The sequence below is a fragment of the Platalea leucorodia genome, assembly GCF_965183815.1.
Source record: "Platalea leucorodia genome assembly, chromosome: 3".
NCBI classification, from domain to species: Eukaryota; Metazoa; Chordata; class Aves; order Pelecaniformes; family Threskiornithidae; genus Platalea; species Platalea leucorodia.
Window position 1 is genome coordinate 31,829,435 of NC_138825.1, and position 16,334 is coordinate 31,845,768.

General features: G+C 39.3%; 1 protein-coding gene across 2 annotated transcripts in view; it reads left to right on the plus strand.

Annotated features, from left to right (window-relative positions):
• The first annotated feature begins 25 nt into the window (after nt 1-25).
• The window catches only part of CRIPT (CXXC repeat containing interactor of PDZ3 domain), a 46,190-nt gene continuing 29,881 nt past the window's right edge, over nt 26-16,334 (plus strand). Inside the window, exons 1-5 of one of the 2 annotated variants that reach the window (XM_082307010.1) lie at nt 26-96; nt 408-473; nt 874-928; nt 1,571-1,674; nt 4,514-6,369. In XM_082307010.1, coding sequence (XP_082163136.1) covers nt 81-96; nt 408-473; nt 874-928; nt 1,571-1,674; nt 4,514-4,578 — 306 coding nt within the window. In that variant the 5' untranslated portion in view covers nt 26-80 and the 3' untranslated portion in view covers nt 4,579-6,369. Of the gene's footprint in view, nt 97-407; nt 474-873; nt 929-1,570; nt 1,675-4,513; nt 6,370-16,334 lie in introns of those variants that run through there. The other variant, XM_082307009.1, reaches the window with a different exon arrangement.

Sequence of the window (16,334 nt, forward strand, 5' to 3'; positions counted from 1 at the left end):
CGGAAACCGGCGGCGCCCGCGCGTCAGTTCCGGGGCGGGCCCGGAAGTGGCTGGTTGTTGTTGTGGTGGTGGGGGTCGCCATGGTGTGCGAGAAGTGTGAGTGAGGGCGGCCCGGGGGAGTCCTCCCCTCCCCTCCCCTCCCCTCCCCTCCCCTCCCCTCCCCTCCCCTCGGGGGTCCCGGGCGTCCCGGGCGTCCCCTGAGCTGAGCTGAGCTGAGCTGAGCTGAGCTGAGCTCAGCAGCAGCAGCAGCAGCAGCTGCGGGTCCCGGGCTGTATAGGGCGGGCTGTGGGTGGCGGTTCCGGGAACGTCCGTCTGTGAGCTGTCATTCTGCCGCGGGCAGCGCTTGTTGTGAGTATGAACGCGGCGGAGTTTTAATTTTTTTTCCTTTGCCGTGTTTCCTTACGTAGGTGAGAAGAAACTCGGCACGGTTATCACTCCCGATACGTGGAAAGATGGTGCAAGAAACACTACAGGTAATCTTGGGGTGGTTTGACACTTGTTTTTCAGGTATCTTGAAGCCGGTTGGGCAGCTGAGCTATCTTATGGTCTTAAGGCTAAAATTTGAAATATCCCATTAATTTTTACCTCCTATAGTTTCCCTCCCATGCTAATTTAATGCATTGGGAATTTGTTTACCCTGAGCTCTTCAGTATTGAACTTGTCTGGGGTTTTTTTTCCTCATTGTATGGAATAACAATACGCAAACAGAGCACAGTATAAAGTACACTGTTGCCCTGTGCTTTACTGCTGTGCTATAAGTTTTATCTCTCTTTGTGACTTTATTTGCGCATGTATAAAAGCTGTAAACTAAGCTTTTTTAAGTATGCTTGGATCTGGGAAATTTATTGGTTTGTGGTTTCATTCTTTTTGTAGAAAGCGGTGGCCGCAAGTTAAATGAAAACAAGGCATTGACCTCAAAGAAGGCGAGGTTAGTATTTAATACTGATTTTGGCTAAAAAAGTCAGTTTGCTGTAACTGAGGGCTGTTTCCTGCACATCAAAAATTGTCCAAAATACACTTTAACAAAAAAAATAAAATTGTGGGGATTATGACATTCACTTAGTTGCTAAAAGTATGTCCATATGTATTTCATGGGTGCTTTCTGCTGAATCAAAGAGTCTGGGCAACTATTTTACTGCAGTTCTCACCAAAATTGCTAGGGTTTGATGCTTTTGTTAGGAGAGGAGCCAGGAAGGCTTATTTTGCGGGTACAATCTGTTGAGCATTTTCCTAATGTCTGGGGGATGTTCTGTTATGCAAGGGGGCAAGACACTGCTGTAAAGTGTTTAAGTTCAAAATGGTCTAGTATCTTAAGAAAAAGACGCATTTTTAGTTCTACTTGTGTTAAGTTTTTGTCTGTAATACAAGAAATCTCTCTTAATGGGGAAAGTGGGATTTTTTCTGTAGACTTTGTTCAGCCTATTAGAAATAACCCTTGTATGTCCCTTTTCTAAATTATAGTTTTTGCTGGAGTTTCTATCTGTGCCCTCTGGCTTAGAGTTTTTATGATGAGGCAGAGGAAATGGTTCATTTCAAGGTGTATAAATAAAATACTTTTCCTTTTTCTCAGGTTTGATCCGTATGGAAAGAACAAATTTGCAATATGCCGGATTTGTAAGAGTTCTGTCCATCAGCCAGGGTCTCACTATTGTCAAGGATGTGCCTATAAAAAAGGTGAGTTTCACTGAACACCAAATTACCGCAGTTTGGTTTGAAATTAGAGAGCAAGTGGAACTCTTGAATTTGTTTCGCCTTACAAAGAGAAGGCTAAGATGAGATTTAATTGCTATCTTCAACTACTAATAGGAAGGCGTAGAGGAGATGGAGTCAGACTCTTCTGAGGCGCACAGGAATAGAGTAAGAGACAATGTACGCAGGCTAGAATGTGGAAAATTCTAATTACATACAAGGAAAGCAATTTTCACTGTGAGGGTGGTCAAATGTTGTAATAACAGGGACCCACGCAGGTTGTGAAATCACTGCAGGAGGTATTCAGAGCTTGACTTGAAAAGACCTGAGCCAGCCTCATCCGAGTTAGCCATGTTTTGAGTGGGATAGGGGCAGGACTAGAGACTGCTGGAGATCCTTTCCAACTTAAGTCGTTCTATGACTCTGCTTCTTTTAGAATGTTTCTGGTACCTAAAGCAGTAGAATTGGAAGAATAACTGTAAACTTAATCTTGGCAATTGCATATAAAACTGTCATCTAGCAAGTTTGATATTTCTTAGTTTAAAAAAAATAGATTTTGTAAAACTCAATTGCTTATTTCAGTCCCTTTTCTGCTCCCTTCTCTCCTCTCCCCTTTTTACTAAATAGTGGTCTCAAAAAAACAAAACCACCTACAAAACAAACAAAAAAACCCTCAAACCAAAAACCTAACACCCCGGACCTATCCACCCCCCAAAAAACCCCACAAAACAACCAAAAATCCAGCTTCTGATCTTAGTAAAGCAATGGGCTAGCTTAATAAAAGCCGGGGAATAAAAGGCAAAGAGAAGAAAATAAAATAAGCTGTAAAAGCATTTAAGAAAGTGTCTCTGAAGGCAAATCATGCTCATGGTTGTCTTTGTGCCTGCGTGTATTCTTATGCATTCAGTGGCTTAACATATGCCATTGAAAGGTTCATTTCTGTAAAAGGAGTCTCTGGTCCAGTTGTGAACACACTTGATGCATTATAAGTCAAGCTTGGCTTAAGGTTAAACTGAAAAATGAAAAAGAAGAATATAATTGTCATCCCTAGAAAGCAAGATATTGCACTGTGCAGTACATAATATATGAAATCCTTCTGTACCTATGAGTTACGTGTGAATGACTGTACTGAAATTCTGCTTATATCTGCAAGCTTTCTATCTGCCATATTCATAAGTCATCTTCAGTATTGTTAAAAACTGTTGAAAAATTCCCAAGGGGGGGGGAAAAAAAAAAATCAACGTCAAGCAAATTTGATGGAGAGCCTTAAGGACATAAAACTTTTACTAGTCTTGTGATTTTGCGTAGGTAAGCAAAAGGGCTCAAACTTGTAATTCCTGGAGGGGAAAAAAAGCAACATGAACTCAGTTACATTATTAATACCGAGGAATCCACACAGCATAATACAGACATGGGGTGAACCAATTGTTAGATGTAGAGCTACAGCTAACCAGTAGTAAGTTTTGTTTATGAAAATACTTTAATTGGTCTATTAATGTGTACTGTGTCACTGAGTCAGTGGTTTAGCAGCCTGCTGTAGGAGGGTTGCCTTTTCTGGTTGCTAGATGCTCACCAGATGGCTGCCTGAATCCCATATGGTAGAATCTTGTTCTCTTTCTTAAACTTATGGCTGGTTTGGGTGGGCTTCAGGATTTCATCTTTGCCTGCTTGTGTATCCTACCAGGTTGAATCTGGTTTCTTGATAAAATTCAGAACTCTAAGTGCTTTAGGTTCTAGTTCTGACCAGCAAAGACGTGGTTGTGGCATGTTTCCTGAAGCAAATGCAGTCATATGGCTTAGTCCTTCAACTGTTGCATATCTCTGAAACTGAGAGGCAATCTAAAGTTAATTACTCCTCAATTTAGACCTGAAGTGAACGCCCTGTGGGCTGGATTTTGCTCTCCAAAGTAAATCCTGTGGCGTTCCCTGCTGTTCTCTTTCCTAATGGACTTTTAGATACGTGTCCAGTCACATGATGTCGATATACGAAAGCACGTGATTTGGAGGGAGTTAACAGGAATAGTTGCCACTTGACATTTTTTGTCTGCTGATGAATAGTCTTGTAAAATGAGATGTGACCCTACCAGACAAAAGATTTAGCACATTTCTGCTTTAGAAGAAGAGGGAGACATGGAGACAACCTGCCCCTCTGCCCCTGCCAAACTTGTGTACTTTTTGCTGCTCTGATCTTCTGACTTGCCACTCTTTGGTCAAAGTCCTCTGGGACATCAGTGGTCATCTTCACTTCAGCTCTCAAGTATTCTTGGTGTCCATTGTTTCTCACTTCTACTACTCTATAAATAGCTTAATTCTATGAAATCGTATTCTTCTCAACTTTTTCAGTTGTCTGAAGCTCCCCACCTGTTAATCTTCCATTTAGCAGTCAGTTTGTTGGTGACTATATTTTCTTAGCCTAGCTACTTTCTGTCTGTCTCAGGCCTTGGTTTGGCTACAGGACTTACAAAGTTTAATAATACACCATTTTTACCTGTTTGCCAGATGGGAGCCTTTCCTGGCTCTCTTCCAGTATTCCAGCAAATTACAGAGGCTTTGGGCAGTGTTGTGAATCGTAATTCTCTCAAAATAGAGCTTATTTTTTTAAGTGGCAGTATTACACGTATGCTGCAAATACTGATTTCTATTAGAAGTCATTATTACTTCTGAATTTGCAATATCTGGTGAGAAAATGCACAGATAGATTGTCAATGAGAGCTCATTTAAACAATTTTTTGAAAATGATCTTTACAAAAACATAGCAACTATGTTTTTGAAGAAAAACTTAAATGATTTAAAAGTAATTTACACACCTTTTGTGTGCTTATAGGCATCTGCTCAATGTGTGGCAAGAAGGTCTTGGATACGAAGAACTACAAGCAAACTTCTGTCTAATTGTATTGACTAGTCTTTTTATGAACTTGAACTTCTGTGTCTTTGTACAGTAACTTTTCTCTAAAATCATTTGTGAATATTACTTTGTGGAAGATAATACAGTTACTTGGAACGAGATGAGAGGTAAAGACAGCCTGATTGTTTGCCTAGAAATGTACATAATATTTGATTTTTGTTGTTTTAGCCCTAATGTTCAATGATATTTAAAGGTAATGGTTTGCAGCAACTGATACAGTTCAGAGTGAATGAGAAGATCCTAGTGGATAAGTTGAAACTATGTTACCATCATAACACAAATCTTTGAGATGAATGCTTTTATTCTTTTGCCGTATCTTGAGTCTTCAGCTTGCCTGACAGTCATGTTTTATAGATGTATAGAATATGAGCTTGTATCACCTCATTAAAGTAGCGTGTTCATTTAGTTCTATGCCTGTAGGTATTTATAATTACTCTCACTCCAAACTATTACGTCCTCCCCTCTAAGTATTGCTCTTCAGATTTTAATGCAATTGTCCTGTTGAATTTTGTTTCTGCCTACAGTAGGGTTGGTTGAATCACAAATTGTTAAACTACTGAAACCTAGTGTGTTACTCTGACAGTTCTTACTTTGGCAGTAAGACTGATTAGCTATTCCCTGGTTAGTCTCTAAGGAGGCTTTACATATGGCATCTGGTGGCCCAAGGCAATAAAATAATAAGCATGAATTTCTAATGCCAGGTCTCAGTCTCATCATTTCCTAAGTTAGTCTGGCTTTTAAATACTTGGTTTGAAACGTGAATTCTATGATGTAATTGCTTATATACATGTCAAATTTGAAAGATCAAAGCAGGCTGCCTTCTCTTCAGCATTGGTTTGATATAAGACTTGAAGTGAGCCTCTCTGAAGATGAGAGGCTGAGTGTGACTTTGCATTTCTTTTGTCCTTTGGTTAGTTTCTACATAAGAAAGCAATTTTTGTTATGGAGAGTAATAAGTGTTCACTGTGCATGCATTTTAAGGGAAAAGAATGGTACTCAATTCACGGTGGGGTTTTAACTAGACCTATTTAAGTGTTTACTCCTCCCAGCAATCTCCTCTTGGCAATCTCTTGTGCTTTTGTAACTTTCTTTCAACTGTAACAGAAAAACTATCAATGGGAATTTCCGTATGAATAGATACTCTGGTTTAGGTTTCCTTTTGTTCTCCTATCTATTACTGACACAACTGCATGAGGAATGGAGACTGAAAAATCGCTGTTCTTTCTATGCATTAATGGGAGAAAATAAAGAATACTGGGGATATAGTTACTCTCTTTGCTCTTAGCTCCTGCCATGCTGTGGTTGCGCTGTAAGTAGCCCTCTAACGGGGGTTGCCTGACATTTCCTGTCACCCTTAACTATCCATTATTGAGCATTTGCCACCAAAGTTTCTTGTTCCAAATGTGTTGACATCCTGCAGTTGCTAAAATGGTAATTCTTTTCAGCATTTTATATTTACTAAGAAGCTTTGTCAGGATAGTGGAATGAGCTCGGTCACCCTGAAAAAGAGAGGAATGCTGCTGCTTTTCATTTAAAAGCTTCACCTGCCTTAACAATTGAATGGAGGTACATGGATTAGCTGGCTGGTGATAGCTGGCAGCCTGCAAAGTTATTTCCACATGGTGGTGGCTGCTTGTTTCCAGCCACATCAAGGAATTCTAATATTAGTGTACATCTCTATGGCACATCCTTTGTATGGATGAAAAGAAAATGTCTATAATTGGCTTCAAGTTTTGCAGCAAGTGCTTGTCAGCAGAATGTGTGGCGATTTCAAGTGTCAGGTTCTCCGATATTCTCTGAACTCTTCACCCTTTATAGGTGTGTTCTATAAGATTGATTGATTTTTGCTATTTTGTGAATAAAACTTCTTGTCTTGTCTTCCTAAAACAGTATCTCTATTTCAAAAGCATGACTTTGCAATTCTTGAGTACATGGTATGAATTGAATGTTTATTGCACTCTGTAAATATTGGCACTGAATGAACTCTTACCTCATTTTGTAACTGATTTGAGAACAACAGGGATTTAAATAATATGATCCTTTGTTCATAATTATTTTGTGAATAGAGCTTTTATGCACCTGTATCCTATTACTGGGCAGCTGCTTTTGCATGTTAGAATGTATTTTTATTGGAAAAGGAGGACAGGTTTTGTTTTGTTCTTTTTTTTTTTTAATAGTGGATACCAACAGTGGTTTGCTGTTCTAGTGGTTTGTATGTGCTTGGGATCCTCCATCTGTAGCTCTCAAACCTTCTTAGCCTTGTGAGAGGTTCAGTTCCCAAGATCTGTAAAATTTGCTGATGTAACAGTCGACTTTCAGAAAAGCCCATTTTCCAAGCATTGTTTTGGAGACCCATTGCTTTAAATTTAGATCACAAGCCCTCTCCTGCACTTCTGAGATGCACCACAGCTCAAGGCAATCTTGGCAAAGAAGCACTTAAAGTTCGCTTTTAAAGATATACACCTTCAGTATAATTGAATTGTCATATAAAAGCATTTTTGTTGATATTAAGAATGTCTTGTTAGCATGGGATGCCTTTCCTGAGACATTATGCAGTGAAAAACAAAAGAAAATCTGTAATGGAAAGTTGCCATTTTTGTTTAATGTACTGAGAAGAACACATTAATGTTGCCAGATATCAGACTGTCCTCTGAATCACAGGTTACATAAGAGATTTGTGCTGCCAAATTTAGTAGGATTAGAATTTTCCTCAGTACTGCTGAATTCCTATACTGTCCTTGCTGTTTCTGCATGTTCATTGGCCAGAGCTATGGTTGAGCTAAGTATAAGCAACATTTTGATGCAGATTATTGAGAGAAAAGAGCAGATTAGCTATAAAAATATTACTGTGCCTGTAGCTGACAGTTAGATGAAAATTGAACAGGAACAGTTGAAGGGTCCTCGTGTTTTCACATTCTTCCCCATGTTCGGTTTTTTGTTTGTTTGTTTGTTTTAACCCTGTTCTTTCTGCTGCAGAAGCTGGAGAAAGGACCATCCAGGCTAGTCATTTGGCAATACTGTTCCAAGGCATTAGGATTATTTTAATTGTTTACTTGTAGAAATGTGGCAAGTTTTTTTTCCCTCTTAGGTTTATTCTGTTCATTCATTATCAGAAGGATAGCAAGAAAGACTTTGTCTTATATACCGGGATGTCACTGACCACTTTGCATTCAGTTGTTCTTGAGAATGGCCCAGACTTGCACCAAAATCTCTTATTTAGCAAAATAAGAGATGTATAGGTTTCAGATGGTAAGTCTGTTGCACCTACATGCTTGTTCTGGTATCACTCCTATCGTCAGCCCATCTCTCCGCAGTGCCTCAGATTGCACAAATATCCCAGTTCTGTACTAGCTGGGCATCTCTCTACGCAGAGATGCTTAGGCAAGGACCCTCTGCCAGTCTCACCGTCATAAATTCTGGACAAGAATGATTGGTGCCTTTGTATTATCAGTGGACATAAGAGGTATGTGCAAAAATTAAAAAACAATAGAATGAATTAAGCAGCTGCTTGAATAGTGCAATGAACCATGTTGCTGTATTTTCCTAATACAAAGCTGTAAGTTTCCCAGACACAGAAAGAATCCCCAGCGTGAGAGATTCATTATTCATTGAAAGGCAGTAAGCCAAGAGCAGGCAGGAGCTGTGGCTCTTTACATCTGGTATGGCAAAACTTAGTTTGTGATAGAGCCTCTACACTGAGAATAAGATTCTGGGGCTAATAAAGTCTTTAAAAACCCCCTCAGACAAGTCATGGTTTTCCCTGGATTGAAACTGGGTTTCCTGATCTCCTGTAAGTATATATAGCCTAAAGATGGGCCCCTTTCGGTCATTTGCTTTGCATGCTGGAGAATCCGAGAGTGGTTTTTGGGATGTTGCTGCCCAGTCACTGACTTAGCAGTTGCTTAATAGAACTACCTGCTCAGTGAGCGCTGGTTCAGCATGGGATCATGCAGGTGTCTCTTTTGCTTACAGTATCTTACCAGATCACTGGTTTAAAAAAAAAATGTGGCAGGGTGTGAAACAGAATATTGGCAACAGGAAAACTCGCCCTGAATATGATGAGAGAATGAACACATTGCCGCATCACAGCTGAGGTTTGCTATTAAGCAAAAATATTTTTGCTCTCCCAATCAGCAGAACTGGTTGGACAATCTGATAAGGCGTGATGACAGCCCTTACAAATAACAGAGCCAAATGTTTCTTTTAGTGAGGATTATAAATGTGCCTCATGGGAAGACCAGTTGGTTTTGAAGCGCTTGGGCTTTCATGGAAGAAGTTATCACCTGAAATTCATCAGAAACTGATTTTTCATCAGCTTTTATGGGGGGAGGGCATAGTTCACTTAGCAGAACTTGCATGAGGTATGCGCGTGTTCATCCTGTCTGGCTATCACATGGAGAAAGCGCGAGTTCTCCGTTGACAGGGAGTGCTTACTTCACCCACTTAAGGGCAACAGGAACAGATGTGTTGAAGGGACCTGGAAGAATTTGTTTGAAATCCTGCCAAGAAACTGAAGGAAGAGCTGAGTGGAGTATTCTCCATGCGGGTATTTCTGGTAAAGATTACTTTCTTACATGGTTCACGAAGACGCTTCTGACACGTTTTTTTTTGTTTGTGTTTTTTTTTCCTTGCTGTCATTCAATTGTAATAAACAGCAAGTAGGTTTTTCAGGCACCACTGAATTGATGGGCAGATTAAGCAGACATTTCCAGACTGGGTTTCTAGTAGAAAACCTCTAGAAACGACTTCTCCTTCCTTTCTGTCTCTCTGTTTGCACTGAAAGATGCAGACTGAACTTAGCAATGTTAGTGATTCATTAAGCATAAGCACTTCCAGCAAATGCACTTACTATATGCTCGTCTGCTCTGCCAAGTGGTATTGGGAAAACAAATGTTGAGGGTTTTTTTTTTTTTCTGCCTCATCATGGTTATGATGATTAAATATCAGTATTATTAACTGTTTCAGGCCACAAGCAAACACAGAACTCACAGTTGCCATTTTCTACTGGCTAATGGGTCTCACCACAGGCATCTTAAATATATCATTATCAGTCCGGTCTACAGGCAATCATTCCTTGCTGGTAATTTTCTGTTACTCCTTTTGCTGCCATAGAAGGTAAAGATTTTAAGTTTATACAGCTCCCATATTGCGTCATAGACATTTATTGTTCTGGTATGTTTACTACTGTTCAGTAACACATCAGTGCAACTGAGACTATGTGTGACAAAAGGCATGGCTCTCAGGGAGCTGGCATCTAGCCCAGTCCAATTGTCATCTTTTATTGATTAAAATATTTAAATGCTAATTGGATTAAGCAAAGAATTTACTCTGCCATCTTAAATCTCTGTCTTTCTATGGAAGGCTTTTGAAAAAGTGATGATATGACATTTCAGTGATGAATAGCTTCCTTTTATGGCTTCCAAAATCATTGTTTCCTGAAGGATGGGAAGTAAGCAAAAGTGATATAAGGGAAGAGTTATACTACTGATTTTCAGATTTGTTTGTTTGTTTTCAGGTAGTCCCTACTTACTAGGGTTTCACAGAAATCTTTAAAAGATCAGGCATATTTTGTGTATGCAGTGGTGTTAGCCTGAATTTGAAGAGAGCCCGAAGCAGTGACTGAGAGATTAGTTGCTCTAAGCTTAAAAAAGATCCTTGTATGGATAATGTTCTCATCAGAAGGTATAAAATCTAAATTCAGAAACTCAGCAAACTGGCACCTGTCCCAGCCTAGGTTAGGAATAGTGGAGAGGTAAGTAGATCAATATGGATTTACATAGATTCGATACAGCTGCAGTGAAGAGGAAGAAGGGAGCATCGTGCACTCACTCCGTGTGGCATCCTGCAGTGCTGTTGTGGAGGCTCTGGGCAGAGAGGCTCCATGTGCCTATCCTGGCAGTAGCTAAGAAAAAAAGTATCTGCTAGTGAGGGCAGCAGAATTCAGGCTTTAGGAGTCAAAGTGTTCAAATTTAATGTCTGTCACAGATTCTAAAAGATTACAAATACTGAACTGTGTAAGTGAATCTTTGAAGCTTCTAGGAAAACTGTAGAGAACAGCGAAAGCAATTGATTTCTTAAGATTCTGCTGATAATACTCACCCCCATTTCTTTGTTTTATCCAGATTTCCTATTATAACTAGCTCTCTGCACCTGGCTAACATACAAGCATACGTTATTGCTGAACTTTGAGTAAATGCAGCATTGATAGTTGCACTGAGGAAAAAATAGACAAGCAGGTATTATGGTACATGAAGAAAAAAAACCCAGTTTTTAAAGACTGTCACATACATTCATTATAAAAGAGAAAACTTTTAAAATTATTTACCTTAGCTAAATTAAAAATAAATGATCATGCAAATATTAAGGATATAAACTAGCTTGCAATTTCCATGCCTTTTTATTCTATAAAAGATGTCTGAAGATTGGGGTTTTTTTTCAGAAACAGCTGGGTGCCAGGGACAATTTTTTTAAAGGTTAAGTTTATTTAAGCAAATAATTAAAAGTTTCAAATCCTTTCTAATATAAGACTATATATGGCAAGGTCACAAAGATTGTTTGGAGGTGAATATATAGGTTAGCTAGGTTTTGACAAGTGCGCCTGTCACATGCTAGCAATTTTATAAAGACTGCTCTACCATAAAGTGCCATATGCTCTGGCTTTATTCCTGCCTTTATATTCGTAATGAAAAATCAATGCTTGGACTGAGGGAGGAAATTGTAGTACTAGCAACAGTAAAAGTGTGTGGAGCACAAGCGCACGCTTCTGTCATTGAGCACTCGGTAAGCGTTAGTTTTCCCTCACAATGCCACGCGAGGTGGGTAAATAAGAACCATTCAGCTGATTTGTCCAAGGCTGCTGAGAAAGTTGGTGTCAGGTTGGGGTTAGAACTCACTTAAAAAAACTGTGGCATATGTAGATTGCTAAGAGATGACTTGTTTCTCTGTGTCTTTTGTGTGTGTAATACTTTCCATACCTGTATGACTAGGGCAGACTGAGACAAGAGTTTGACACAAGAACTCCTTTAATGAAGGAATTAGTTAATTTGGAAAACAAATAGAACATGTTTTTCATATGGGATTTTTTTCCCCTCAAGGTCCGTTCAAACAGTTTTCCATAACATTTTATGTGTGTGTGTAAATAAGTTTCACCACCAGTACTTAATACTTCGGGCTATACAGTTTTTTATTTGTGTAAATACTTTCTCTGTATAATTATTCAGCTTTCAGCGTTGATTAAAGTTAGGCAGGAAATGTGATATTTATTGAGCATTTCATACATAAAACTATCAGTTTAACTTGTTCTTATTTGGACGCTTATGGGTTATGATATATTATCCTAATTCTGCCAAAGATTAAGGCATATCCAGGTTGTAGGACAATGTTTTCTCAAGAAGATGGATCAACAGGTTTACAGTGCTTTGAGGAACACACAACTATATCTCAAAGTACACTTGCATGTGAAAAATGTTACATTTTTAAAATTGGTAAAGCTAAGAATGCTGAAGAAAGAGCAGATATTAAAATAAATCAATAATCTGATAGGAAAAAACCCAAACCTCTATAGAAAAACTTTTTATTCAAATTCAGGTTAACAGTCAGATTTTGCCACTCTTCTTGATGTAGAATAGTATCTTTTTCTCCAAGTATTGCTCCTAGTTTGGTTCAGATGTGCAAATATTTAAAGGTAGTTAGGGACCTAATTCCCATTGAACTGGTTTCATTGATAATGGGTGCTCACATCAAGCTGTGTAACTAGGTACTGCACAGTATGAATAAGGTACAAAATGTGGCATATTAGTGATGGTATATAAAAATGCCACTTGTTCGATCTGATTTGCTGTTACTGCAGGTTTATTTCCAAAAAAGCTTTAATAAAAATCCAGCTTGCCACTAGCAGGTAAATAGCAATACAATAGCAGCTGATGTTTTCCCTATGCATAAGGATCTGGAAAGACTGTTTGATCCCAGAGATCTTAAGAAACAGCATCATGTTACCTTGTTGGTTCTGTGTTCCCTTCAAAAATGGCAAACAGGACTTCTGAGCTGGAATTTCCAGCTAGTGATAAATAAATTACCTTCACAGGAGGAATGAGGCAACCTGTTAACTGATGATTGAGCATTTTCCATCTATCGAAACAGGCTGATAGTGCAGTACTGACTTACTATAATATATACATTGCATGGTATATCATTGCACGATACATTATATCATTCAACCCTTATCCAATCTGTCCTGGGAAATTGCTTTAGTTTAAGGAAAAGGATTAAAAATATTTTTTGAGGGCTAAACAAATACAGCTTTGTCCTCTTCTTTGAATCCTGCAGAAGGCCCCGTAACATTTCTATGTATTTGAGAGTCCTAATTTCAGGATGTAGAAGCATTTGTGCAGAGGAAAGGGGCAGTTCTGGAGGAGAATGGCTCTCCAAAGCCATTTATCCATACTTCATTGTAGTCCACTTAACCAAATTTCTGCTAGTGACTTTTAGGAATGGGCATATAATTGCCTCGCTGTTTTTCCAGTGGGCTATGACTTCCAAAAGGCACCTTACCAGGCAGCAGTCTCTGAAGCACTGTGGCATGCTTGTCTTGCCATGCCAGCTGAGAATTCTAGCTTGCACCCTAATTCTGCCGGCCAGAAAGGACAGAGGACAGTGTAGAAGCAGATTACATCAATCTTATATCTTCTGGCTATTCATAGGGGGAATGCTGGCTGGGGAGAATAGGGTTTTTTTGATCAAAGCATCTTTTGGAAACTAACCCATAGAATCCTTTGAAATGGGACAGAATCCTCAGGAGCAAGGATTAGGGGTCCAGATCCTCAAAGGTGTGTGGGTCTTACTGAAATCTGGGTAATGCCTGAGTGTCTTCGGGACTATGAAGTTAAGTTTGTCTTCTGAAGGCTTTGTTAGTGGTTGGGATGAGTTGGTTTGTTTTTGAGTTCTTGTGTGGGGATGAGTAGGTCATTTTAGATTCCGGCTAGTAAAATGTTACAGTGGCATTATGCTGCGAACAGTGAGAAAACACCTTGTCTGGTTTTTGTTGGGTGGCTATGAATTAAATACTTTCATCCTTTAGCAAGAATTTTAGAAGCCTGCAAGGTGCTAACGAGAAGTGAGAACAAAGCTGTGAAATAGCTGTTTCTCTTGTACAGATTCTCCAAACATAACACAAACATACCACATATGGTAATCAGTGTCTGGCAATTGTTTTTACTGTTAGTGCCGTCAAACTGTGATTCAGAATCTGTTTCCATTTAATTCTTGATCAGCATGAGAGAATTCTTCCTTGGATTTTGGATCTTCTTGCAAGACTGCCAGAATGATGCTGGTGACTGTCCTGCTGTTTGTAAACACTGAGCAATACCATGCATATGTGTCCACAAAGTGATTTGTTAAATATTCAACTTCAGTTTAATATTCTAAAATATTATAAGTCTGGATAAAAGTTTACAGGAGTATCATTCTTAACTTTCGAGAACAGCTCTGAAATGAACTGCTGTTTTTCCATAGTCAATATTTAAATATGCTTCAGTTAATCAGAAAACCCATATATCACCCACTGTGTATTCCTCTTTCCTATAAGAATGATCTGACTTTTATCTCTAGAATGGAGTTCATGGTCAAAGTCTGACTGAAGACATGTTCCTTTTCATCTCGGGAATTTGATACCTGACAACCTTTAAGCATTAAGACCTTAACACAGCTTAGGTAGCTTCTCACTCAGATTGTTGCTTTTTGAGGATCTCATCCTTCAGCCCCCAACAGCACGTAGGCTTTTGTGCAGGAAAGCTGCCGTGCCCATCTCGACGCTGAAGATCCCATTGCACGTGAGTTGGCCTAACAATCAAGCACTGAAACACCGATGTCTCTTTTGTGGAGCTAGCTGCAAATGACTTCACCAAGGTCATGGTATCTGGGTCATTAGCAAAATCAGCTTTGGGAGCTGGCTCAAATCTCCCCTAAAATCTCCCAAAAGGGAGATGACAGTGATACACTGGGACTGTGTAGCTGTTCCTGACTTTTTAATAGCAGGCACTATGATTAAACACCAGGAATTATTTTACTGCTACAACTGTGGGCACCCCAGCAGGTTTCAGAGCTTCAGTGACTGTAAGAGGAATCTGTTTTTTAAGCTGCTCTTAAACTAGAGGAAGAAAAGTAGGATATTGCAAACCGTGCTGTTGCTGCCAGTACTTGTGAAGTAACATTGAGATGGTCCTACTGCACTCCAGGTACACGCCATCGAATTCTAACATCAAGTAACTAAGTGAGCTCTTGTGCTAGAAGCATTTCTTTAATGCTTTGGAAAGCTAGTGAATATAGTGCTAATGAGGAGTACTGGGCTGGCAGCTCTAAAGCTCTGAGTATTTAAAAATGGGTTATCCTGACTATTAGTGAATATAAATGATTGTACACCACCATATGTAATCTGATTAAAAATTAGACATCCAGGCCTACTTACAATATCTTACATACTAGTTCCTATTACTATATTCTCCTTTGTAGAATTCTCTCTCAAAAAAAATTTTTTTTTTTTAATCCACAGCTGCTATTGCAGTTTAGATTATGTGACTGTTATGGCAGTTCTAGGGTGCATTCAAAGAAGGCATTGGGGACTCCCAGTCCTATTAGCATAAGGGAGCGAAGTACATGCCTCACATTCTGCGGTTCAGCTATGGTTGAACCCATTTGCTCCTTCCCTCCAGCCCAGACTTTGTCAGGCCAGAGTTACACCAGCACCCACTTATTTTAATCCATGTAGTTTATAAATGTAGTTACAATCTTCTAAGGTTAGCATATGAAAACTTCTGCTTTTTCTGTGAGACATCTGTCAGCCAAATTGAAGAGATCATATTTTACCAGTGTGATCTATTTCCAGTGCATTATCAGCCTTGCTATCACAATTGTAAAGCAACCTCCAATATCACAGTGCGTTCGTTGCAGTTCAGAGTACAGTAGGAATATAGTAGGGTCACTGGCAAACATTCTTATTGGTTTTGGCTCTTTGGTATGTGGATCATTTTTTCAAATGTAGGGAGTATGCTTGTTATTTGATAGCCTGAGCCCCTTCAACAGAATGGAGAGCTCCTCACCTGTGAGAAATCTTTTTTTCTATCCAGAAAGAGGCACCGGTCTGAAAGTTACAGGTATCCCTGATTTGCTTACAAAAGTAATCTGGCAAACCTAGCAGATGACCAGCAGGCCCATCAGCAGCTGCCAGTAAAATATGTACGCTTGGTGGTTAGATCTTAACTAAACAGACCACAGAATCTACCCTTCATACAGACCTTAGCTTACTGCCAAGTCCCTCCCCACTGAGAAGTCTGGGCAATAGGAAAATATTTGCAGCATGCCCATGACGCTATTTCAGTTCAGGGTGAGGTGCCAACGCCTCAATTAAGTAGCTCTCACAGAGAACAGCCTCCTGCCAATCTCTTTCTGCTTGTAGATGATGGCAAGTGTTTTGCATGCAAGCTTTCAAGAAGTCTGACTGGGAAATGCTGTCAAAAAAAATAGCATATCTGTGGCATGAAACAGTCCTGCCATGAAAAAGCTGCAAGTAACTATATAAACTATAATAAAATCATATTATGTAAACCCTAATTTCCTACTTAAAAAATATTGAGATCACTGTCATAATCTTTGTTACTGGTACAAGCAAACCACAGACAATCTATCATTGGCACTGTTCCTGTTGTCTGTAAAAGACCCTTGCCTCCTATGAGAAGGGGAAGGTATT